Genomic DNA, 25,192 nt, shown 5'->3' with positions numbered 1-25,192 from the left:
TATTTTAATAAAAAAGGGAAAGAGGTACTTTTACCCTTTTTGCTTTCCAACAGCTAATCTCATGTTTTTCTCAAATTCATTTATTCCTCTTCTCACCTCCCTGTTCAAGAGAAAAGTTATTATGGAGAAATATAGGTTAAAAAAAAAAAATGTATAGAGCTCAGTCTTCATTTTCCAACCAAGTTTGTGTTTCTAGATGTTGCATTTGTTCCCTGAGTTAATTACGTTTATAAGCATCCTGTCTGTTGTGACAGGTTACAAACTAGCTGCCCAGGAAACACCAGTTTTAAGTATTTGAAGTAAGTGGCCAGAATTTTAAAAGTGAGGCAATTTCATATAATTTTATTTCTAACTCCTCTTGACCGAGTATCTTGCAGTATCAGGCCGTATCCTTGCGTGGAGCAGAGTGGGCTAAACGGAGGACCAACGGTTGTTCCTCTTGTGGGGGCCTTCGGGGCCCAGTTTGCTGCAGTCCCCGCACACCCACTTGTCACCTGCTTAGCTCGCTCAGGCTTTTGGTTTTGTAACCTGTGACTTATGGTTTCAGTTTCAAATCTTACCTCAAAGAATCAGGGGATCTGGAGGCTCAACAAAACATTGTTTTGGTATCCTCCTTTGTAAATTACAGAAACTAAATTCAAAATGATAAGGAGAGGGGTGCCTGGGTGGCTCAATCAGTTAAGTGTCCGACTTTGGCTCAGGTCATGATCTCACAGTTCATGGGTTTGAGCCCTACATCAGGCTCTCTGTGTCACCTCAGAGCCCCCTTCAGATTCTCTGTCCCCCTTTCTCTCTGCCCCTCCCCAACTCGTGCTCCCTCTCTCCCTCTCTCAAAAATAAACAAACATTAAAAAATTTTTAAATAAAATGATTGGGAGAAAAACGGTTGGGGCAGTGGAGTAGTGAAACAAATATTTTTTCCTTCAAGAGATTTGTGTGTTTTTTAATAAGAGGAAGGAAAGAAAGCAATAAGGTAATTTTTAGAGTATTCTTTACAAATACCAAATGATTAGATTAGTTGTGAAACATATCATGTATTCTACATAATGTGGTTTGCTCATAAAATTACCATATTGGGAACATTTATATAAATCTAATTAGATTTTTTTTCTCTTAAATATTTTCCTTTTTCTTTCTTCAAATGGAACTGAACTACTGAACTTGAAGGAGCTGAACATTTCTTAAGTTTTTTTTATAATAAGATCAAAATATAAAACTGGATGACAGAAGTCACCATTTTCACGAAACAGTTGTTAGTTTTTGAGCCCTGGTACCTTCCAAAGTAATGAGTAGATTACAGGAAAGGAATTTCACACAAATGAGACCAAGCCAACAAACCAACCTCAGATTTTAATAACCATGTGAACTAACCATTACCATTTTATGAACTTTGTGATAGGCAGTTTCTGTTTTTTCCTAAGAATTCCTTTTTTTCCCCCTCTTAAAATCATTCTTGTAACCTTCTGAAAATGGGATGCTAGCCAGGATGCCGACAACATCTCCGTCCTTTAGCTTTCTGGTTTTAGAGTGCAAGCCCATCACAGAGGAGTCTGGGCTCCTCACCCTGGCCACCCTGACTTGCCACCTACCTTAGAACGACATACCCTCTCTGGGCTTCATTTTTTTCTTATATAAAATGAGATCATATTTGGGTTAGCTGTGAAGAATTCTCTGACATGTAGCAAACCCTTCGTTCTGGGTATAAGTTTTGGGAAACTCTGGTGTCCTGGCCAGACAAGTTCTGTGGGGCTAGAAGGGCAGAGCCTCAGTGGAGAGGGGTTCCTCATGGTTGCCTCGAATAGACATGGAAGAGCTAAGTACAATGAGGTTTGTACTCAACAAGCTCACGGCATGACCCTCAACCCACCATTCTGGGAGAGGACTCTGGACCTCTGCTTAGTAGACAGGACAGAAGCGAATTAGGAAGAATTTTATCTTCTTGGCATTGTGTAGAGTATTTCCAACCTTTGGTGCTCCCAGGTCTATGAGTGGACTCACGTTTGCTGTTCGGATTATCTTTACACTTGAATTATACGATCCTGGGTCATACTTTTCCTTTCTTTGTGGCAGTCCGACACCAGTTACATACCATCTCTTGGCTATTACGTGGCAAAACTGTTGACCGGAACAAAAAGTAAATGGCAAGTGGAGAGGTTTTAGCTGAGTAAACGATACATGTTATAGAACATGGTCAACACAGGACAGTGCCATAGAGGCTGCTGCGGGTGTTTTGTGGTGGGCCTGGGTCTGCAGTTGGTGGAGAGTGTGGTGTTCTGCTTGTCATTGGTTGGCAACTTCTAATGGCACTTGGAGCATGGAAATATAAATATATGCACATACGCTATAACATATGTAACATATGTTAAATGTATTGTGTGTGTTTTATATCAAATATATTGTGTTTTTTAGGAAATTTATGTCAGGAATAAATGGCACTGCAATGATTTCAGTGCTGCTTGGGTTATCATTAAAGGGGCTGTGTGTGTAGGAGCCCATTAGAGACCAGAGACTAAGCTTGCAAAGGCCTTGCGATTGTTTTAAAAGGCTTTTGACATATTCTAGGCTGCATTCTTGGCTCACATACCTAAAGATACTGTGGATTTTGCAACTCATTAGATCGGCTCTTCAACATTAAGTCAGTGATTTGTTTTGTTTACTCGTTTGTTCAGGCAACAGCTATGGAGTAGCGAATACCTTACATAGTGCCTTTTGGCATTTGGAACATATCCACGTACCTCAGCCACTCAGGTGTGCTGGTTTCAGAGACCAGTCAGATGCGCGGGCAACAGCCTGCATTGGTCAGTGACCGTCTTTTGTGCTTGTGAGCAGATATACCCACAGCTTGGCCTGGGCTATTTAGGAAGGAACTCGGGACAGGTGGACAGAAGGGTTGCTATGGGGGCTGGGCTTGGACAGTCGTGCCCAGGAACAGAGGGGGTGGGAGTCCTCTGCTGAGCATGAGTGGGGTGGGTGGGATGTGGTTGTGGCTCTGAGGAAGATGGAAACTATTTGGAACAGCTGCTGTGGGTTGGGCACTAGGGGCTGAGCGAGAGCTGAAAACTAGGCCTGCTGAGTAACTAGGAGGAAGCCGTAGTGGACAGCAGGTGTGGCCTGGCTGTGTGACTCTGGGACAAATGGAGAGGCTGGGGTGCGGGGTGGCGGTAGGGATTGGCCTGTTGCTTGATGATTGACCTAGTGTAGGCATATGCCAGCCGTGTGAGTGTGGCCGGACAGGGAGCTGTCGAGGGCGTCTGAGGGTGCTGGGCAATACCTCTACTTAGCATGGCTTATAAGGCCCTTTGTGTCTGGGCTCCTCCCACCTTGCATGCCCTCTTGGGCCATTCCTGTGTACTTTTATACATATTATTCCCTTGGTCAAATTATTTCCTCCTCCAAGTGCTGGCTCAGGCATCAGTGCTGGGAAGCTGTTCCTGCTTGCACTCTGCTCCAGTCTCTGCTGGGGCAGCTGACCCTTCGCCCCGTCCACATGTCTCTCCCGTGGTACCGTAGAGGCTTGTTCACAGGCCGCTGGCATATGTGGAGCGATGGGTTCATTGAGTAGAGGACTGTCCTAGTACCTAGACGTACAGAATGTGTTCGGTAAATGTTTGCTGAATGGAAGCATAACTGCTGTGTTGCAGTATTAGTTTGTAATATTAGGTACCTATCTATCCATCTATTGGTTGATAGAGTAAACAATACATGTTATAGAACATGGTCAACACAGGACGGTGCCATAGAGGCTGCTGTGGGTGTTTTGTGATGGGCCTGGGTCTGCAGTTGGCAGAGAGTGTGGTGTTCTGCTTGTCATTGGTTGGCAGCTTCTAATGGCACTTGGAGCATGGAAATATAAATATATGCACATACACTGCAACATATGTAATATACGTGAAATGTATTGTGTGTGTGTATACATATCTTAACTGATAGGTAGATAATATATGTATTAGATATATATTAGATAGATAATATATATGTATAAATATTAGACCTAGAAGAAAACTATAAGATCAGCTAGTTCAACTTACTCATTTTATAGTTCACGGAGAACTGAAACTCAGAGAGATTGAGTGCCTAACCTGATGTCACACAGCTTGCTCGAGGCAGAGCTAGGACTCAAAATCACCTCCCCTGCCTCCAAATGCCATATTCCTTCCACTGTGCCACAGCAGTCTCCGGATGTGTCTGTGCATGACTTAAGTGTGTGAAGACAGCAAGCCTCTGCCTCCGCTAAGTGCGTGGTTGCAGGCTAATGTCACTACTCATGGTGGTATGTTATCTCATTTTTCTCCTAGGGAGGAAAACTGTGTCCTGACAACCCGAGGACCTTTTCCTCCGCATTGTGCCAGGTTTACAACAGCCCTTACCTCACTGCTTCCCCTTCCCTTTCCGGGTTTGTCCTAGTTTATCTTTGGTTAGGGCGAGCATCAGCAACTGTTTCTAAGTAAATAGAGGAATTGCAGATTCAGGGTTTGTGGTTTCCAACATTCAGTGCTTTGGGCTTCAGCCTGTCCCCTTCTGACTGCTGTCATTGCTACTCCTGTCTCCAGATTGCCCTGATTTAGCATGTGTTCAAGACTGGTAGTGTACAATGGAAGTTTCCTTCTTGGAGCAAGCAGAAGAACTGACAGAGCACTGAAAAAGGGAAGCCTTAGGAGAACGAGAGTGGGCATATGTCTGAACTGTTCTGTATCAGTAAAAAAACAACAACAACAACAACAACAACAGGGTATCTGTTGGTTTCCAGACCCATCCTTGGAGAATGGGATACATTTTGGGTTGTCTAGAAATGCTTGCTGTGTATTTTCCGTCTCCAAACTTGTCTCTGTGCTTTTGGATAATATTTGATGCTTAGAATGTTCTGTCTAGGGTTAAAGTCTCAGTGTGACAGAGGGTGGGGTGTGGCTGGTTCCCTTACCGCCTATTCACGGATGACGCAGTTTTGTGAGGTTGGTTCCAGGTCACTGCAGATCTTCTTAACTCCCTGCCCATTACCCTTGGTCTGAAGTACCTTAGGGTCAGTTCCAGGACTAGAAGATCTGGACATGAATTCTGGGGGTGGGGGTGACTGGTTTGAACCTTTGGGCTCATCTGTTAATTAACCAAACAGTACATGGAAACAAATGCCCATTTTGAAAAAAATGCTTTGGAGACCAGGGTCTTCAGAGTTTTTATTACTTCAGGGAGCTCTTCAACACTGCTCCCTCTTAGCACTTCCATACTCCCCTCACTTTTTTTTTTTTTTTTTTTTTTTAAGTAGGATGATGCCCAGTGCCCCCATTAGCTCAGAAATCCTGTGGCTTGGAACAAGGCCAGTGTCTTTGGTTTTATGGGGTTTCTGAAGCCACTTTGGACCTTCTTGGCTCCCAGGCACTTGGGAGCCTGTTTCTGATTCTCCCTGGGCTGGTTTTGAGTTCCAGGTATTGAGCTGAAAGTACATCAGCCAGGGAGTTGGACTGCATCAGGAAGTATTTTGATTTGCTATATTCTCTGCTTGGCATCTACTCATTTCCTTCAGGGACATCCCCTTCCTTGGAAAAAATAACTCCAAAGATGCTTGTCTGACCTATGAGCTAATAAGAAGGCACTCCAACCAGGCGCTTCCCTTTAAGGATCTTGGTTTGTCAGTCACAGGTCACCGGGTGAGAAGGGCATCACCAAATTTAAAATGTTCCTGCATCCACTCCTCCTTGACCCACCTGCCGGCAGTGGTCCTTATGCTGGCTCATTTTAGAATGACAATCTTGGGACAGAACCAGCATTGACGATAGCAGATGTTGGCCAGAGAGTTTTTTTTTTTTTTTAAGTTTATTTATTTCCAGAGAGAGAGAGAGAGACAGCACGAGCAGGGGAGGGGCAGAGAGAGAGAGAGAGAGAGAGAGAGACAGAGACAGAATCCCAAGTAGGCTCTGAGCTGTCAGCACAGAGCCTGACACGGGGCTCGATCTCACAAACCGTAAGATCATGACCTGAACTGAAACCAAGAGTTGGACGCCTAACCAACTAAGCCACCCAAGTGCCCCTAGAAAGTGTTTCTAAGGTGTCAGCCATCACACTGCTGGTGTACCCTAAGAGGTACCCTAACTAGTGGCCTCTCTGAGCCCCAACCCTGAGCTCTGCTCCGGGTGTGTGTAATCTTCCTCTGTGGTGCCATAACTTCTCTGTAATTAGGAACGAGAGCATTAGAAGGGGCTCTGCTGGGATCCCAGAGCTGTGTTCGGACCTCATCTGGAAGCTCTCTGAGGAGCATCATAAGGACTCTCACATAGCTAAACTTGACTGCTCTTTTCAGTAACCACTTTGGGCTCTTGGTCTGTGTGAAGCATGTGGCCAGGGATAGGTAGATTTCACGTGTATTCACCTTAAATTTCATCTTGTTAGATTTGATTCATCTTACAACCTCCAAAGAACTTTAAATACCCAGCTTTTGTCATCTAACATGATGATGAGCCCTCCCTCATGTATGTCACCTCTAGATACAAGTTGTAGATCAAATGTACAGGACAGGCCTAAGTCCCCGTGCCTGCAGGCTGGTGGCTCAGTCATCTCTATGTAAATCTGCCTAATTGCTCATATTCATATTCACAAGAATATCATAGAACTGTTAAAGCCTGGCTCAGGTGAAGTTATGCTCATCTGAACTATCAGTCTTCTAAATCTAACAAAAAAGAGAATTGGTTCATTTGATACTTGATTATGGCGAACCTCTATCAGTTTTTGGCAGTCATCACTCTTGAGTATTCATCTATGTAATACTCCAGGCTAGAATTTTTCTGGACGTTAGTGCCAAGCCTGTTGGCATATACTTCTAGAATCTTCCTTTTGTTAATTATTTAGTTCCTTATCTTTGAACGCCATTCCTTTCTTTGAGGTTTCTGAAGGACTGCTGACGGTGATTCATCTGCGGCATAGGTCCATACTTTGGCTGTCTGTGGGTGTGATTCATCTGAGCCTAAAAACCTGACTGGACTTAAAATGGCAGTAGCTCCCCCGGCTCCACACCTGTCTTAGTTACCAGAGTCGCCTCTTCTGGTTTGAAGAACGTTCCCTTAGCGCAGGCGAGGAACTATTTCTCTTCTCCTCCGCTGGCTGCAGCGTCCCACTGGCTTCCCCAAACAGGCCTATGCTTCTTTGCTTTTCTTCTCACTCTGATGCTAATTTGACAAACAAATGACAAACAAAAACCTACCCCTGATCGTTATTCACATTTCTCACCTGTTGTAATTCATCCCAGATACTAGCCTTTTGGACTTTCTTCTGACTGATAAATGCTGCTGTCCTTTGTTTAGCTTCATCTCTATTCTATCCTCCTGCAGCCCAGACATGCAAATAGAGCATCCCAAGCTAGGAGTGCAGCCCTTTAAAGGACTTTGCAGGGCCTTCCTGGCTGTGGTCCTCCCTGGGCTCTTTGGACCACAGGAGGATTTCTCCAAGCTCAGATAACCTCTGCCTCCCTGTTTGCCTTTCTGATACTTAGCTTCTCACCATCATATTCTCTCTCATTTTAAGCTCTGACTGGCTCTCTGGGCTGCCTGGCATAACCCTGTGGGGCTGAGTTAATGACTCAGGACAGGAGTCGGCCATGCTGACCGCCCAGAACTTTCATTCCCACCCTGACTCCCCGAGAGACCAGCTCTTCAAACCTCCCACCCAGGGCAGGGCAGGGCTGGGGCCACCGATACCTCTGCCAGAGTTGAATTCTCAAGGAGCATCTGGGCCTCTCCCTGAGCTGAGGCAAAAGACCAAGGCCGCCCAGCCCCGGGTCAGAGAGCCAAAGGAAGGGAATAGGTCAGGGATGGGCCAGCAGAGGGAACGGGCTGGCCGAACTCAAAGCAGGACATCTGGGGGAGGCTGGAAAGTTTGCTTTCGATAACTCTGAGGACTCTAATCCAGGGGGCCAGGCAGCGGGGCATTCCACTTTTCTGCAAGAGGAACTCGGTACTGGGAGACTGCCTTCTGAGTCGCCATACTATTTTGGGATGAGTAAGTCAAGGAGCAACCCTCTCCTGGCGCCTGGAAGTGCCTCACATTTCCTCATTTTAGACTTGCCGTTCCTATAAAGAAAAGCGTCAACTCCGTTACAGATGCTGGATCATTAAGGCTCAGGCTGGATGGAATTTTATCTCCCCACTGTCTGTGGACAAGGATTTACTGAGAAAAATCTCAGTAAGGGATGTTGATTTAGGGAAGGCTTTTTAGAGGACCCACTTTAGGAATGTGCATTTGCATACAAACAATGAAAGTGCTAATTAAAATGATTCTCACATAGTCATTTTAGCCATGCAGGGACTGCAGCTCGGCAACACTTGTATAGTGGAAATGAGTGTACTTGGAAATAATAAAGTATTGCTCCTTTCATCCATCTAACCAACTAAGACTTATTGAACGCCTTCTGTTTGCAAGGCACTGTGCTAGAACCAGGGGGTTGGGCATTGAAAGGTCAAGTACAAAACCTGATGTTTGCCCTCTAGGGTAACCAACTGAGGGGGGTTCCTGGGACATGAGACTACCAGGAAAGTCCAGGGAGAACCAGGGTGATTGGTCACCCTACCTCAAGAGTTGAAAGTTAGTAGGAATTAACCAAGTTCCTAAAATGCTCTGCCTGTGGATGGAGACCACATCCACTCACATTGTTTTAAAAACTCTCTGTATTTTGGGGCGCCTGGGTGGCTCAGTTGGTTAGGCGGCCGACTTCGGCTCAGGTCATGATCTCGCGGTCTGTGAGTTCGGGTCCCGCGTCGGGCTCTGTGCTGACAGCTCGGAGCCTGGAGCCTGTTTCGGATTCTGTGTCCCTCTCTCTGGCCCTCCCCCATTCGTGCTCTGTCTCTCTCTGTCTCAAAAATAAATAAACGTTAAAAAAAATTTTTTTTAAAAACTCTCTGTATTCTGCCCTTAGAGTTTTTCCTCCTCCATGTTGAATAGTCAAATTCCCTTTTGAAGCTATATACCAACACTTAGAGTATTTCTGTTGCCATCATCCACCATACCGGCATCACCTGTCACGGGGCACCTGCTATGTGCAGGACTTTGGACTTTGTCGTGGGGAGTGTAGGTGGGGCCGGTTCAACACTGAGGTGCTATGAAAGCCTTTCCAGCTCCTGACGGAACACCACCACCAACTCCTTACCTTTTTCAAAAAGTGTGTTAGGGCACAGTAGGTGCAGAATAAATATTTGTGGATTGGAGGTTATCAACTTTGCAGTTAAGAGTACAGGTTCTGGAGTCCTGTAGACTCGGCTTCAAATTCTCTTCCATATACTTGCTTCGTGATCTTGGCTTGCTGTAACTTAACCTATGAGCCTCATTTTCCTCTTTTGTGGAATTGAGATTAATACAAGGGATTTATTGTAATATGCCATAATAGTAATAACAACTATGATAGGCTGCATGGTATAGTGTATAATTGAACGTACTCTGGACTCAGACCGTCAAAGTTCAGATCCCATTTCCTAGTTATGTAACCACAGGCAAGTTATTGAGCCGCTCTGGGTCTTAGTTTTCTTATCTGTACAACAGAGATAATAATAGTACCTCTAACAGAAGGTCATTAAAAGTGAGAATTGTACGTGAATCTCTGAATTTTCCAAGGGTGATGAGGGTAAAGTTAGTATGACAACATTCCAGGCAGCTCCTGCCTGTGGTTTTGGCAAAGTAAAACCATTGTTTGGGTCTCAGCTTTCAGTTAAAATTCCGATGTAATCTCAGACCTTATTTTTAACCCTGCCCACCCTCATTTCCCCTTTTCTGATATATATTCATGTATATCTAAATGCTATCTTTACTTGTATATCTAAAAATATGTAAGAATTATACAACACCTTGTGCTTGGCATGTAATGTCATATAAATGTTTGCTAAACTGTAAAAACTATACAGCATTTCATTTTGGTTATTTTAAAATTTCTGTGAGATTAGACAAGTCAAGTATTAGTCTCTTGCCACCTGTTTATTGTTGTTATATTTGAGGGACAAAAATGAGATTCTGATGGGTTAAAATGGCTTGCCGAAGGGAACCTCGTTAGTAAATGTTAACTGGGCCTAGAACCCATGGTATTTGCAATAAAAGGTACAGGTGTACCTATACTCGTTTATCAAAGGCACATGGGTATGCACAAAAACATTAAGCCTTTGATATAATAAATCTGGAGACAAGCGAATAGTGTATTTACCCCCTTCTATATCCACTGCTCTCACTCAAATGTGCCGTGATCCCCTAGAGTACTGCTAACTGATGTTCTCTGTGAATTGCAGCATTGAACTTGTACACTCCAGTTGGTTCTCTGAAACTTATTAAGGTTGCCAGTTTAAACCTCTTCCAGATTCTGTCTACTATCTGGCTGGACTCCCTTTGGAGACCAAAAGATGCTACTGTGTTTATATACCTGATTGCAAAGCCTCTTAGAGGAGCCATTTCATTCAAGGGGATCCCAGGCTACATAGGAACACTCCCTCTCCCCCTGCCTTTATATGTGGTGTTGAAACACTTCATTTCTTGTAAGAAAGTTAATTATGAAAGGGGTGTATCCAGGAATGTGAATATAGGTTTAAAATGTTTGTGTTTACCAATCTGCCACTCACTCAGATAGATACCTTTAGATTAAAACATGTTCATGTTTGTTCATTAACGTGAGCACTTAAAAAATGCTGCTGTGTAAGGTGTTAAAATATAAATATTCTATATGAGCAGTGAAAGGTGGTTTAGTACTTAAGTCCTATTTTTGAGCTCTGGAATTCAATTCCTTCCTGTTACCAGCTGAACCTGGGACTGATGTATTAGATGAAAATATAGTCCTATCTTCAAACGTGGACAACAGGACATTCTGTCCTCCAAATTTCAGTGTTTGAATCGGGCGTTGCAGGAAACTTGGCTCCCTCTCTTTCTTTTCAAAATAATAAACAGAGATGATGTTGCCTCAGGTTTCATCTGATGGGGCTTAGATGCTGTTGCCTCATAAAGGCTGATTCATAGACAAATGGGAACTAATTATAGTAACGTAAAAATAACGTCCCCGTTTAAATTTGGCAAGGCAAGATGCCTTGCATGTTTTGTAGGACATGAGAGACTGTTTCTTTAGTGGCATGGGGGTGACATACCCATTCCTATTTTAGCCACACAGTGGTTGTGCTGGGTCACTACCTGCCCTCTTTTATTTTTTAAAGGATTTCTCTTGCTCTCTCATGCACACGCCATGCACAAACGTTGAAACACCTCTTACTACCTTCTACACAGGGAATTCTCTCTTGTTATTTATCCACTGCATTTTTGAGAAGCAAGTGTCGGAGTAGTAGAAAGCGGATGGCATTTTATTCATATATATGTGTGTGTGTGTGTGTGTGTGTGTATGTGTGTGTATATATATGTATATGTATACATATATATGTGTGTATATATATACATATATGTGTGTGTGTGTATACATGTATGTGTATATATATATATATATATATATATATATATATATATATATATATATTTAAAGTTAATTTATTTTGCACAAGAGAGAGAGAGAACACATGCCTGGGTGTGTGCAAGCATGCTTGCAGGGGAGGGGCAAGTGAGAGGGAGAGAATCCCAAGCAGGCTGCACACTGTCAGTGCAGAGCCCGACCCAGGGCTTGATCCCACAAACCGTGAGATCATGACCTAGGCTAAAATCAAGAGCTCAACTAACTGAGCCACCCAGGTGCCCCAGAAAGTGGATGGCATTTTCAATTTATTTTTTAGTTCTAATTATTTTGGAATATCTACTATGAAAAAGTATTTGATGCAATGAATGGAAAAGTGTCACAGGGTATTCCTATCACTTCTTACCTTCCCTGCTTGGAATTAGGTTGGAAAACATTCCACCATGATTTTCTTCAAATAATTTTGGTCTTTGAATTTGCTTTATATAAATAGGTGATACATGAACCATGTTCTTAATTCAAAAATTAGAAAGATATTTGTCATGAAAATTAAATCTTCCATCTTTTTTTCTGTCAAATTCCTGTACCTAGCTTTCTCCTCAGAAGCACCAGTTTCTTGTGAACTATTCTGGAGGTTTTCTCTGCATCTGTAAATATGTATGTTTGTCTGTTTTCTTTACACAAATGACTTCATACTATCCATGGTGTGTTTGGACCCATGGTATTATCCATGGTTATTTAACCATAATTTTGGAAATCATTCCATCTTACAGTTTGAGCTACCTCATGGTCTTTAATAGTTGTTTCTGTTGAATAGATGTGTCATAACACATAAACAATAGTTTATGAATGGTATTTAGGCTACTAAATCTTTTGCTACTAAAATCATGGAACAGTGATGACCCCATACATCTGCTATGTGATAGGCACTCCATCTTGGTGGTCATCAGTGTGGGCTCTAGAGCCTAAGGGCCTGGGTTTAAATCTCAGTTTCTCCATTTACTGTTGAACTCTATGGTCTTGGCTAGTTACTTATTCTTTCTGTGCTTCAGTTTCATCATTTCTAAGATGGTATTCATCTTGTAGGTAGGATGTGATGATTAAAAGCCTTAGTCTAAAATACCATATGATTTTACCCATATGTGGAATGTAAGAAACAAAACAGATGAACATATGGGAGAGGGGGAAGAAAGAGTGAAACAAACCATGAGAGACTCTTAAAGATAGAGAACAAAATGAGGGTTGATGGAGGGGAAGTGGGTGGGGGATGGGCTAGATGGGTGATCAGCATTAAGGAGGGTACTTGCTATGATGAGCACTGGGAGTTGTATGTAAGTGACGAGTCGTTGAATTCTACTCCTGAAACCAATATTGCACCGTATGTTAACCAACTAAAATTTAAATAAAAGTTTGAAAAAAACCCCCAACAACCTTAGTCTATAGAAAGCTTATAGACCGTGCCAGGCATGTAGACCGGTCTGTACGTATTTATTAATAGTGTCATTTGGGGTGATGTGGAAACATCGGAATTTTAAGATGCACTTATCTCTGTGTATTTCTGACCCACTACTAGTAGTAAACAATTTTTGTGTATAGGTTGTAGCTCCTAAATTTACTGAAATGTCATGCTCATCCACCCCTCCCCCATTTCCTCGTTGCTTTTGTGTAACATCCTGGAGGAGAAAAGGAAACATTTCTGGCCACTCTACTCAGGTGTTCAGACCCCTTCAAAGGCATAAAATGTATTGCCTATGGTGATAATTTGTTTTGAAGTTTATTTACTTATTTTGAGAGAGAGAGAGAGAGAGAGAGAGAGAGAGAGAGAATCTCAAGTAAGCTCCACGCTGAGAGCACTGACGTGGGGCCCCATCTCATGACCATGAAATCATGACCTGAACTGAAATCCAGAGTGGGATGTTTAACTGATTGAGCCACCCAGGTGCCCCGCCCATGGTGATAATTTTTAACAAATGGTTCAAAATCTTCCCCCATCCATAACTAACTTAGAACTTTATGATACTTAAATGTCTTACATTTAGGTAAATACATTGTATACGTATGTGTATATAACTCAAATTTATTTAATGATTTCACTACATTTGAAATGATAAATTGAAACTTAGGGAAGGACTGGAGAGTGCACTTACCCTGATTTAACGTCGGTGGAAGTTACAAGGTCTCCTGTCATCTGTGAATCTTACATCATTGAAGACCATCACTTTTGGATTCAGATAAACCAAAGCTGAAGTCCCCATATTGGTGTTGGCCAGCTGTTTGAGCTTTCACTTCCTGGGCGTTGGTTCCCCATCTATAAATGAAGACATCAATCCAGCTCATAGGACTTTGCGGATGACAGGAAAGAGTAAGTGAAGGACCCAACAGCATATGGCACAGAGCAGGTGCTCATGAACTATCAATTTTCCTACCTTTCCCGTCCTGCATCCTGCTTCCTCCTGCCATCCGCACAATCGCCTGAGAGTAACCTCTTCCACCTGACTCCAGTGTTCTTCATCTCCACGCTCCTGACTCACCCTGTGATTAACCGATGTGCTTTCACTGCTTCAGCCGGGAGGACAGTAGATGTCTCATGTGTCACCTGCCTCTTACCTTGTGGTAACCAGTTTTCAGTGAATGCCAGCGAGTGAGTGAGAGTCAGGCTTGCCATGACCCTAGTGAGGTCATTCCTGGCTCTTTGAAAGCAGTAGCTAGTACCAGTATTGCAAGATTGCAGTTCGGGGCCACAGCTCCTGGAGTGTCATGGAGAATGGTGTTTTCATTCTTGGCTATTCCTTTTGAGATAATTTGCTATAGCTAACTTATAAAAACGATTTTCCCAGATAATTCTTTTTGGGGGAGGAGATAGGTGTGGGTGAGGGATGTCTCGAAAATGTTTCACTTCATCAAACTCCATTTGCAGGGACTTGCAGGCTTTGACTGTTTTACCCCCACTTCCCAAGGCAAAACTTAAGCCAGCTGGCTTATAGACTCCGTGGCCAGCTTTGCTTGTCCCTTGGTTTAATGTGTTGGAGGTGGGCAGCTGGGCGCCCAAGCAGAGAGGGCGAACAGGGGAAGTGAAGCTACAGCTGGAAAGGGAGCAGGAAGACCTTTGCTCCATCCTCCAAATCACTTTGGAGAGCAGCTACTCTATTTTGCATTAAGTGTTTTGCTGTGAATTTTTGAAATAGCAGTCACACCCATATTCAAATTAAGAACCAGGGTGCTCTCCAAAGACATGCACAGCCAGGCCTCCACCATTCTGCAAACAAATATTTGGATAATAGGAACCATTGTTACCACTTGGAATGTTCTTCCCAATTATATTCTCTCTCTCTCTCTCTCTCTCTCTCTCTTTTAATTTTAGAGAACATGAGTGGGGGAGAGGGGCAGAGGGAGAGAGAGAAAGTCTCAAGCATGCTTCATGCTCAGCACAGAGCCTGGTGTGTGGCTCAGTCCCACAACCCTGGGATCATGACCTGAACTGAAATCAAGAGTCAGACACTCAACCGACTGAGCCACCAAGGCACCCCATTCTCTCTCTCTCTCTCTCGTTTTCCAGACTTTCCTATCGTTTCACACCAAGTAATTCCCACTGTCCAGTTTTGGTAGTTAACTCTGGACCGTTTGGTCATTTGTTAGATACAGCCTCGTGTGTTGAACCGTTAATTATTAACCCTGTTGTCCTGTAGGCATTTTCCCGAGTTGACGCCTTGGCTTCCCCACCAGGTCTTCCCTCTGGGATGAGGCACGCCCCAGCCTCTGTGCTGCTGCGGGCGGGTGTAGGACAGTGCTTCTCAAAGTGTGATTCTTCTGGCAGCAGCAGCACCCAAGAAGTGTTGGAAATACACACCAGATCCACTGACTTAGACAGTTTAGGGTCAGACACAGCAGCCTACAGTTAACCATCGCTCCTGGCCATCCCTCTGTGTGATGAAGTTAGAGACCCTCTGGTATGGCCAGAAGAACTGGGGCTTGGGGGTTGGAGAGGTCTGGGCCTGAAGCTACCTCCGTCATTTACAAACTGACCTTAGGAAGGGTTTTTTCTGTTTCTGCTCTCCCATTCCACTGGGACTATGTAGAAGTTTGTTCTGCATGGCGTTAATGGGTGCCCTAAAGGGAGGGAGGAGGAAATGGTTCTGTGGGCAAATAAATTAACAGAATGCTGCTTGAGTGCATTTCAGTGGGATTCCTTATGGCTAGACTTCTCAGATACCTAAAGGTATCACTGAAGGTCACTGAGAGTTGCCATGGAAAGACATTGCAAATTTGTTAGATTCTAGAACACCTTTTTTGCCACACGCTAGCTTTTCTGGCAGCACTGTTCTGTGGAACATGTTTTGGGAGATGCTGGCCTAGGTGATGGGATAGGGTCCTATTAGCCTTGTGATTTTACAGCCCGGTAAACCAGTGTGAAATTCAGAAACTTCAAATGCAGGTAAATCAGACATAATGCCAGAATTTATAATTTGGGTAAACCAGACTTACACAACAACTTGAGCACTGGAACAAAATGGAAGTAACGAAACATTGAAGAATATAAGGTTAATATATTTTTAAAGCAGCAAGTTTTTCTTCAGTAGAAAACCATACACTAGGAGAGAAGTGGGAAAGATAAGGAAAATGTCACTTACTGAGTGTATTGGGAGTCCTGGCAGGAATCCTATGGCACATTCAAATCAGGTAATTTAAGGAGATTTAAATAAAGGAACTATTTATAAAAGGTGTAGGCAGAGTTTGGGAAAAGCAACAATGGTTGACGCAGGACTTATTCCTCTCTGTATATGCAGGGTTTTTCACGTAGCCGGTACAGTCCTCATAATCACCCCAAAGATAGGTTTTATTATTTCTTACTTTGCAGAAGAGGAATGTGAACTTGAAAGAGGCAAAGGAAGTTACCTTCGATGCTAGTTGGAGAATGGAGGCAAAATTCCAACTGCGATGTCAGACTCGCAACCCCACGCTTTCTCCACATATTTCTTTAGGGGAACATCCTCTTTTCCCTCAGTCTTTCTCCGCGTGATGAGGCTGAAAACACTGCTCTCTAGAAGCTCATGTTCTGAGCTAGATGTGTTGCTCTGAACAATCAGTAGACTGGAGAAAATAGCACATTAGGCAAATAATGTAAATTAACAAAAGAATATAGATTCCATATATATGGGAGAGAGAGAAAGGCAGTAAGTTGGAGCTCTGGAAATCCATCATCTGTCCTTTTTTTCGGGTTGGTCCCATTCTAGAAAATAGGCTTGGAGGATATGGGAGCCATTTGAAGGACACAAATGAGGCAGCATAGCTTGTTGGGGGTAGGACAAGGTAGAGGGAAACTTTTGAGACATATGGCGCAGCTTGGGAGGGCTTGCTGTGGGCGTAGCATGGAAGAGCGCTCTATGCCCAGGTGCCTCCACCAAACGGAGACAGTGCTGGTGGTAGGAGGTGGGCAGGCATGTGGGAGAAGGAAGAAGGCATGGTGGGATCCTTGGGTGCTTCTGACTCCAGTTTTTACATTGGGGCCATGCTTGCCCAGTGAAGTCTCCATAGCTTAACACCTTTGTTAGAAAGTGGTAAAGGTAGGGGCGCCTGGGTGGCTCAGTTGGGTAAGCGTTCGACTTCAGCTCAGGTCATGATCTCACGGTTTGTGAGTTCGAGCCCCGTGTCGGGCTCTGTGCTGGCAGCTCAGGGCCTGGAGCCTGCTTCGGATTCTGTCTCTCTCTCTCTCTGTCCCTTCCCTGCTCACTCTCTGTTGGTCTGTCTCTCTCTCTTTCTCAAAAACAAATAAACATTAAATTTTTTAATACAAAAATGTGGTAAAGGTTGAATTTTTTAAGAACTGATTTTACCTCCTTTAGGAAGTTTCAGATATGAATGCTTCATTTCTCTTATACACTAAGAAAATTTACAAGTCGTGTCTCTGAGGAGGCCACTTTCCCCGTATCCTTTTGAATTTGGATTGGCTTTTCCTGCTCCATTAAAATACATCTTATGGTTAAGCCCTCTTGATTCTAGAAAACAAAAAAACCTCTCAAGTACTGTGCACAAGCCCTGCCTTTGAAAACATCTGGTAAAAATAACAAGTCGCTTGGAAAACCCTGATTCTCAGATGCGACCCCTGCCTCTTTATTAGCAGGGAGTCACTGGAGTAAACCTTTATTTCCTGTTGCTTCCACACAGCGGTGCTTCACGGAAATATTTTGCATGTTTCCTTAGGCAGCAGGGAACCTTGAAGGGCAAACAGAGTGCCGAGGCCCCAAATAGGAACAGAGATGCCGTCTCTGCCTGGCCTGGTCGCGCCTCCGGGGGCTTGGAGAGCCCGCCTGGGCCTCGGAGCTTTGAAGCTGTGCCGGGTCTCTGCCCCAAACCGCAAAAAACTTCAGCTCTCCCCAGGCATGAGCAAGGCCCGACCTGCCACACCTCCAGCTCTTTGTACAAGAGAGGTGTTTTAAAATAGTCTTAAATGTCAGACGTATTTTTTTTCACAGCATTCCTCAGACATCTCATAAATTATTCTGCAGTGAAACTTTAATAGGGCCGCTTAGAAGATGAAGAGTTCTAGTCAGTGGAGTTTTTGGTAACTTAAGCAACTAACTGTTAACCTCAGCCCCTCCTGCTTTCTCCACCCCAGAACTCATTGAAGAAAACCATTATGAATTAGAGATAATCTTCCTGAAACCATGCTCGAGGCTGTCTTCGATGACAGCGGTCTTCTGTTCCCTCGTAATGTTGTGTGTTAATTTGAGTAATGTGATATTCTAATATTTGATTGTTTTTGACTTAAAGGCCATTTGATAGGGTTCAACCTGGTAATGGTAAAGAAAGTAAGGAGTTTGAGCTCAGAATTTTCTGACTTCATAGTATATCACGAAAAAAAAATTTTTTTTTTTAAAGCCTGTGTTACCCACCTTTCTTGCCAATTTGCTTCCTAGGGACATAGGTAATTAAAGATTCTGGTTTTAGAATTTATGTTGCTGCCCCGTCTGTGTCTGCTGTCATATTGGCTCCACGTTGAGCCTTTTACAAATATGCATCACATCTACAGCTATAGACCTATTGGGTTCTGGAGGTAAGCGTGTGAGCCTTCTTTTTGCGGGTTTTTAGTCTGTTGTGATTTACTGTTACATTTACTTACAATGCTTACTGACTTGATTTATTTGGTTACTGGTTTCTGGAAAACTGGAATTTGGAGAGAAGTGAAATTATTTATTGGTAAAAGAGATAGAAAATTTGAATTTGGATCTGCCCTAATAGTCTGAGATATGTGGTACAACACAGAATTGTTGTCACTTGATGCCTAGAGTGATGCTCTCTAGACACTGTTCAGTCCATAGAAAGAGAAACTGTATTAAGGATGCTAGTATACCTCATTGCATGGTATTTTTCATTCTTCAAAAATTGGACTTTGTAATTAATCAATGTCTTAGTCTTTTCAGGCCACCATACCAAATACCACGACTGGGCTTAAAAACAACAGAAATTTATTTCTCACAGTTTAGGGACATTCAAGGTCAAAGCACCAGCATGATCATGTTTTGGTGAGGGCCCTCTTCCACATTACAGACTTCTTGTCATAGCCTCACATGGTGGAAGGGTTATGACTCTGGGGACTCTTTTATAAGGACACCAATTCGATTTATGAGGGCTCTGCCCTCATGACCTAAGCACCTCCCAAAGGCTCCTAGTACCATCTACCTTGGATGTGAGGTTTTCAGCATATGAATTTGGGGGGAAATAAACCTTTAGACCATGGCAACGTTTTATTATCTAGAACATTCTATTATTTCTTTGTATATGGATATGGAAATATGGATACTGGAAAATCTTCCAGTATCTGGAAGAATTTTTCATAGTGACGGTGTATTTCTCAGTGTCATTTGCCTTTTTATATAAAATCAAAATATTTATTGCTCCTTTACTACATCCAAGGCACTGTGTGAAAATTCAGAAAGAATATTTGTAGCGAATAAAGAATTTTGTTCCTCTTGAAATATGATGTTAGCATGACATTCTCCTTACCATTTGGTCTACAGAAAGATAAGGCCAGTTATCTGTGTTTTGACTCAGGGCAACATCCTGTGGGGGAAACAGTGCTGAATAGGGAGCCCTTGTTTTACTCTTGGCCAGGTCACAATCTCACTCCAACCATGTGGGTGGGCTTCTCCTTCCTCACCTGGACTGTTTTCTCAGCTATACAGTGAAGGTGTCAAACTACATTATTTCTGTGGTCCCTCATAACAAAATAAACCCAACATTGATTTTTATTGAATGTTTTTCACTATGTAGGCCACTGAGATAGGTCCAAATAAGTGTAAGAGAATCTCTTGTGTGAGTGTTTAAAGGTCCCTCAGAGCTAAACAAAAACAAACCCCCAAAACATTTATTGACCATCCTATAAGAGTAGGTCACTGCAAAGGGTAGAGTGAACGTGTACTCAGCCACCCTTCAGAGAATCATCCCTGGCTTACAGAAGAATGACCAATACAACAGCCAACACTTAAGTGGGAAAAAGTAGACCAGCCAGTGAGTGCCCCGAGTCAAAGAAGTCATTTATCAAGCACTGCACTGTGTCCAGCTTTGTGGCAGGTGCCCCTGAGTGCTTTACCAGTGTTACCGCAACCAGATCTTGTAGTAGCCACACGAGAGGGATTGCTGTAATACTCCATTTTATGGATGTGGAAACTGAGGTAACTTGCCCAAGATCACACAGCTAGTAAGGGATGGAGCTGATCATTTATACCGAACCTACATTCTTTTTTTTTTTTTTCCTTTTAATGTTTACTTATTTATTTTTGAGAGAGAGAGAAAGGGAGCACAAGCAGGGGAGGGGCAGAGAGAGAGAAGGAGACACAGAATCTGAAGTAGGCTCCAGGCTCTGAGCTGTCAGCACAGAGCCTGACGCGGGGCTCAGACCCATGAACCATGAGATCGTGACCTGAGCCAAAGTTGGACATTTAACTGCCCGAGCCCCCCAGGTGCCCCAAACCTACATTCTTAATCACCATGCCTCTGAGGGAAGGCAAGGGCAAGGGCATGGGGAGAGATGCAATAGGCCTCTCTCATTAAAGGAAAGCATGGGAATCGCCAAGGGTTAGTGATGGAAGGAGAAGGGGACATTCATGATCACGGGCCACCTACATCGGCCCGTTTCCCCGGGCTCTCTCACCTTGATCCCCGTCACTGCCTTGCTGGATCCCGGGGAACACTGCCTCTCTGTTAAGGCTGTAGCCCACGCCTGGCCAGAACCAGGCCTTCCAGCTTCCCCCTAGCGCGCCTGCCAGAGCTAAAAAGAGCTGTGTGTGTTTACTGGAACTTGGGATATCTCTGCCACTTGAGTTGACAAGAGTCAAATCGAGGGAGTAAACAGCTGGACTCCCAACAACTATGTGGAATTGGAGAGTGACGCCAACAGCATAACTATACAAAAGTTGGTAAAAATTTTTCAAAATTCAGTTTTACTTCAAACTAATGTTCCCCTTGTAACATCTCCATTTATAGAACCAAAACATTCTAGTTTGGGAATTTGCTGTGAAAAGCTTATAGTCCTTAACTAGCTCTCCGTTCATTCCTTGGGCCGAAGGGGTCACTTGTATCCACTCCCAGCCCTCAGCCCAAGCTTCTGTTCACTTCCACTCTCTCGGCAGCCAGCAGTGGACTGTCTAGGCATCGCGTGGCTTTCACAGAACAAAAGACACCATCATCTTGCTTTGAAGCCCCCTCCACAGTTTGGACCATAGGCCTCTGGAGGGCAATGGTGGTGTTCGTCTCTGTAGCCAGCCCTGAGCACAGTGTCTGACACTAAGCTGGCACTTCATAAAGGCTGGATAGGTCTGTGGGAAGGTCTGTTGAGCTCATTCTCTTAATCACCAGAAAACAAATGCAGTGGAAAGGTGTTTACAAAACGAGGTGGGAGGAGTGGAAGGAAGGGAAATGCAATGCAGTGCCACGCTGGTACGAGGTGATCTTTAAGAGCCTGGGATTTAAGGTCAGATCAGGTTTCTGTCACAATCCCACAGCATATACTGGTCATGTGACCCTGGGGAAGACACTGAACCATCTCCTCCTTTCGAAGTTGGTAGCAACAGTACATATGCTCTAAGGTTATTAGGGTTAACTGAGATCTTGTATGTCACATGCTAAGCATAGAGCTCTTGATGACACAAATAATTGTATTTTATTTATTGCTAGGGAGACAAATCAGATTTGGCTACCTCTCAAAAGAAACAGGAAGCAGACTTGAGTATGTGGCTCCCCAACTCACTAAATTAAAAAAATGTACGTGTTGCAGAGTGGTGTAATCCTGAATGCTTTGCAGTCACCTGTATCAGAAGCGAGTTCACCAGGGCTTGAGTGCTGTTTGTCAAAGTTTGGTCCTACAGATGAAGAAAGAGGTTGTTTTAGAGTGGTGACAATATGGATCTTTTTCTTTAATTTTCAGACGTTTAATTCTGTGCTTATAATTTCCTTGGTACTTGAAAATATAAAAAATAAAACCTGTTAGATCTAAAAAGAACAATACTCTTGAAATGAGAGGAAACTCTTTTTCTTCTAAAAAAGAGCTTAATACTTGAACAACTGCTTTTGAATTTCTCTGGTTGTAACTGCTTTCCCAGTTGCTTTTTATAGGAAACTATTTTCTGTTGCTGAATAGTTAATAGAACTGTCTGGTGGAAACACGTTGAGAAGTTAGCAGTTTGAGTTTGATATAAAATGTAAACGTTGCTGTTACCGTAATATGAGAGGATAAAGCATTAATGGACTTTTAGAAATCAAAGTCTGCTTAATTAAAAAAATTTTCTTTACATGGCATCAACGGATGTATCAGATATATATCTTTTTTTTTTTAGGGTATAGTCATTTTATGGGTGATGATATGAAACAGTCTGAAATTTTGGGCACATTTGATTTCTTGGCTTTCTCAATTATCCAGTTTAGGAATATTTAAGCTGATAGATGAATGTGCTCCTAGTAGATTTCTCATTTGGAAACCCTGTGCCAGACAATGTGCAGATGGGGCAGCAGTCATGCCTGGCAGGCCTAAGTGCAATTATATTTGCACGTTGTTTTACTCACTGTGAACAGTTTGCAGGGGAAAAAGGAAAAACTGTCTCCCTGCTGAAATGAAATTCTGACACAGTCAGTGCAAATTAGAAATTCTGTTTAATTTGATGCAACAAATTCATAATAATTTCCAGCTTTGTGTCAAGTGTTGGAGCTGTGGGCATTTAATACTTGGAACTGCCGTAACTTGGTCATATTGACCAGTATTTCTCAAAGCATGGCCTTAAACCACATCCTCCAGAAATGCAGATTTTAGGCACCCCCCCCCCCCCCCCCCCCCCCCGCCTTGGAACTTCTCAATCCACACGTCTGGGAGCAGAAACTGTAATCTGCATTTGAGACAAGTGTCCCCTCCCTGTGACCAACATACAGCAGTTTTTGAGGCCCTCTGATACAGCGGGAGCATTTTTTACGAAGATTATTTTAGTTGTGCTTTGAATTGAAAAAATATTTTTAAATCCAGAGAATTCAAATTTATAATGAAAATTGAAGTCCAAGTTAGGAATTTAGTTGAAGGGCACATGTAAAATGCTCCTGTTCTTTTCTGAATTCTCTGATTCATCAAAGTTGACTAGGAGCAGGGTTACAAGTAGTACTTTAACTTTCTCAGCATCCATGATGAAACGTACATTTGGGGAAATCATTAATGATTAAGTCATGTTTGAATTTATAAAATAGGAAATTACTAAGTTTGGAGGAAAAGGGATGAAGAGAAAGACCCAGTGTTACCTCCTATCAAGGGTTAAGACCAATATTTATTTACTTGGGGGCAAAAGTAAAGACAATAGCCAGTTCTCCACAAAAAGACAATGATGGTTTTATTGGGCTCTTCCCACCACATAGCAGCATTTTTGGCCTTTAAAGTAATGAAGTTAGAGGTCAGTTTGTGGCTTGCCATATTCTGTATTGCAGATGCATCTTTTAAGGAAAAAAAATCAGGACATGAGAAAAAAAATCACTGTATCTTAAAGTTTCTTTGACTTAAAAAAATGATTTCATATAACATATCTATATTTAAATGCAATTTCTTAATGTCATTTGTGTAGATTTCAGTGATAGAAGAGATGAATAAGATTTAACCTTTTTAGTGAAGTATTTTATATGTACTTATTTAACTTTAATAATTCTTGTAAAGAATTGATATTTTTGTTTTAATATTATTTGTGTTGGTCTACTATTCACTGACACCGTGTTACTGATCTTTGGGGACTCACTGCCCCACTGCCTGTGTCTTCCTCCATCTGTTCTGTCTCCCTGATGATAATGGACCCAGCACGTTCTGAGAGAAACCGCACTATATTTTCAGCAGGAACAGAGCACCACTCTAAGGATGATTTCCTTATCTTCCATACGGTTGCCTGAAATCTGCCTTCTAGCACTGTGATCTGTGAGCTACCACAACCCAGGCGTTCAGTCTGTTTTCTTTGCTAGGAATTTCCAGAGCCACGGCTGGGTCACCCTTTGCCTTTTCTGGCAGCTGGTTTCACTCTGAATTTAATGAGGGAGCTGAGCTGAACGGCCAGAGGAGGGTTTCCCTGTCTGGCCCCTCATTGGAAGAACTCGGCCGCTTGTCCACGTTCAATGAGTCAATGCCCGCTGCTGGGCACTTCCAAGAATAGGCTCTTCCAAGCCGGTGTTCATCTGGTCGGCGTCTAGGGCACCTTCCTGAACTCACCCACTTCTCCCTCCCTCCTCTTTCAGCTTTGGTGTAAACCAGCAATGAAGCCGGAGCATAAGTATTTTAAATTACACCTATATGTAAAATTTGGCATCTCTGGGATTTTGTGTTCACTGGTTGGACTTTAGCAAAGTACGTGGGCACACTTCATGTAGTCCTCTTGGATTTCATGCTCCCCAGGGCACCACTGTACCTGATTCGCTGCACTTAAGTTTTTTAGTTACTTTTTATTTTTATTTTTTTTTATTTTAGTGAGCAAGCCGGAGACAGGGGTGGAGTGGGGGAAGAGAGAGAATCTTAACCGGGCTCTAAGCTCAGCACAGAGCCCAGTGCGGGGGTTGATCCTGCGACCCTGGGATCATGACATGAGCCGAAATCAAGAGTGGGATGCTCGACGCATTGAGCCACCTAGGCGCTCTGCCAGTTTGTTTTTAGAGCTGTGATATTAGCACGTGGGAATTTGAAATGCTTCATCACCATGCTGAGAGGTCAAGTGTTTTTCTTGTCTGTTTTTAAGAATTTTGAGCTCATATTTTAGTTTCTTCTCCCCTTATAACCCAGTATATTTACTTAGGCTTTACATTTTTACATAAGGAAAAACCTATTTTTGCACTTTTATTATTAAACAGGTAGGAAGAAAGTCTATGATTGTGTGTAATATATTCACCAAACTATACAAATACTGCAGCTCCCTGTAAGAAGATTGGGAACCAACCCAAGAGTTCTAAAGTTACATTTTTATGACGGGTTTTTGTTGCACACTTCAAGGGCAAGAGAGATTTTTGTGTGGGATCCTTATTTTTCCCCCTCTCTGCAGTCTTCTTAAAATGCTCTCTGTTAGAATCCTGGTGGTTTGACTTCCAGATCTATACAACATACTACAAGTTAAAATAGAAGAACCAATGTTCATTCCTCACATTTAGTGAACTTTTATTGCATGAATTAATGGGTTCAGCAGCACCAAAGGGCATTTGATTGTGGGCTTGCCTTAAATTAATGATTTATTTTTAAAAAGGAGAAAGCCATTTATTCCCCAACTTTGTACTTGTGTGTAAGATTTTAGAATT

At 42.9% G+C, this 25,192-nt stretch overlaps 1 protein-coding gene across 19 annotated transcripts in view; it reads left to right on the top strand.

Moving 5' to 3' along the window:
* The first annotated feature begins 13,653 nt into the window (after nt 1–13,653).
* The window catches only part of SORBS1 (sorbin and SH3 domain containing 1), a 145,871-nt gene continuing 134,332 nt past the window's right edge, over nt 13,654–25,192 (top strand). For 13 of the 19 annotated variants that reach the window (XM_042909212.1, XM_042909211.1, XM_042909216.1 and 10 more), the window contains exon 1: nt 13,970–14,017. In XM_042909212.1, coding sequence (XP_042765146.1) covers nt 13,985–14,017 — 33 coding nt within the window. In that variant the 5' untranslated portion in view covers nt 13,970–13,984. Of the gene's footprint in view, nt 14,018–25,192 lie in introns of all 19 variants that reach the window. The other 6 variants (XM_042909213.1, XM_042909203.1, XM_042909209.1 and 3 more) reach the window with 2 other exon arrangements.

The sequence above is a fragment of the Panthera leo genome, chromosome D2 (genome assembly GCF_018350215.1).
Source record: "Panthera leo isolate Ple1 chromosome D2, P.leo_Ple1_pat1.1, whole genome shotgun sequence".
In the NCBI taxonomy this organism is placed as follows: Eukaryota; Metazoa; Chordata; class Mammalia; order Carnivora; family Felidae; genus Panthera; species Panthera leo.
Note: the sequence above shows the minus strand (reverse complement) of the source record. Positions and strands in the feature narration are given on the sequence as shown.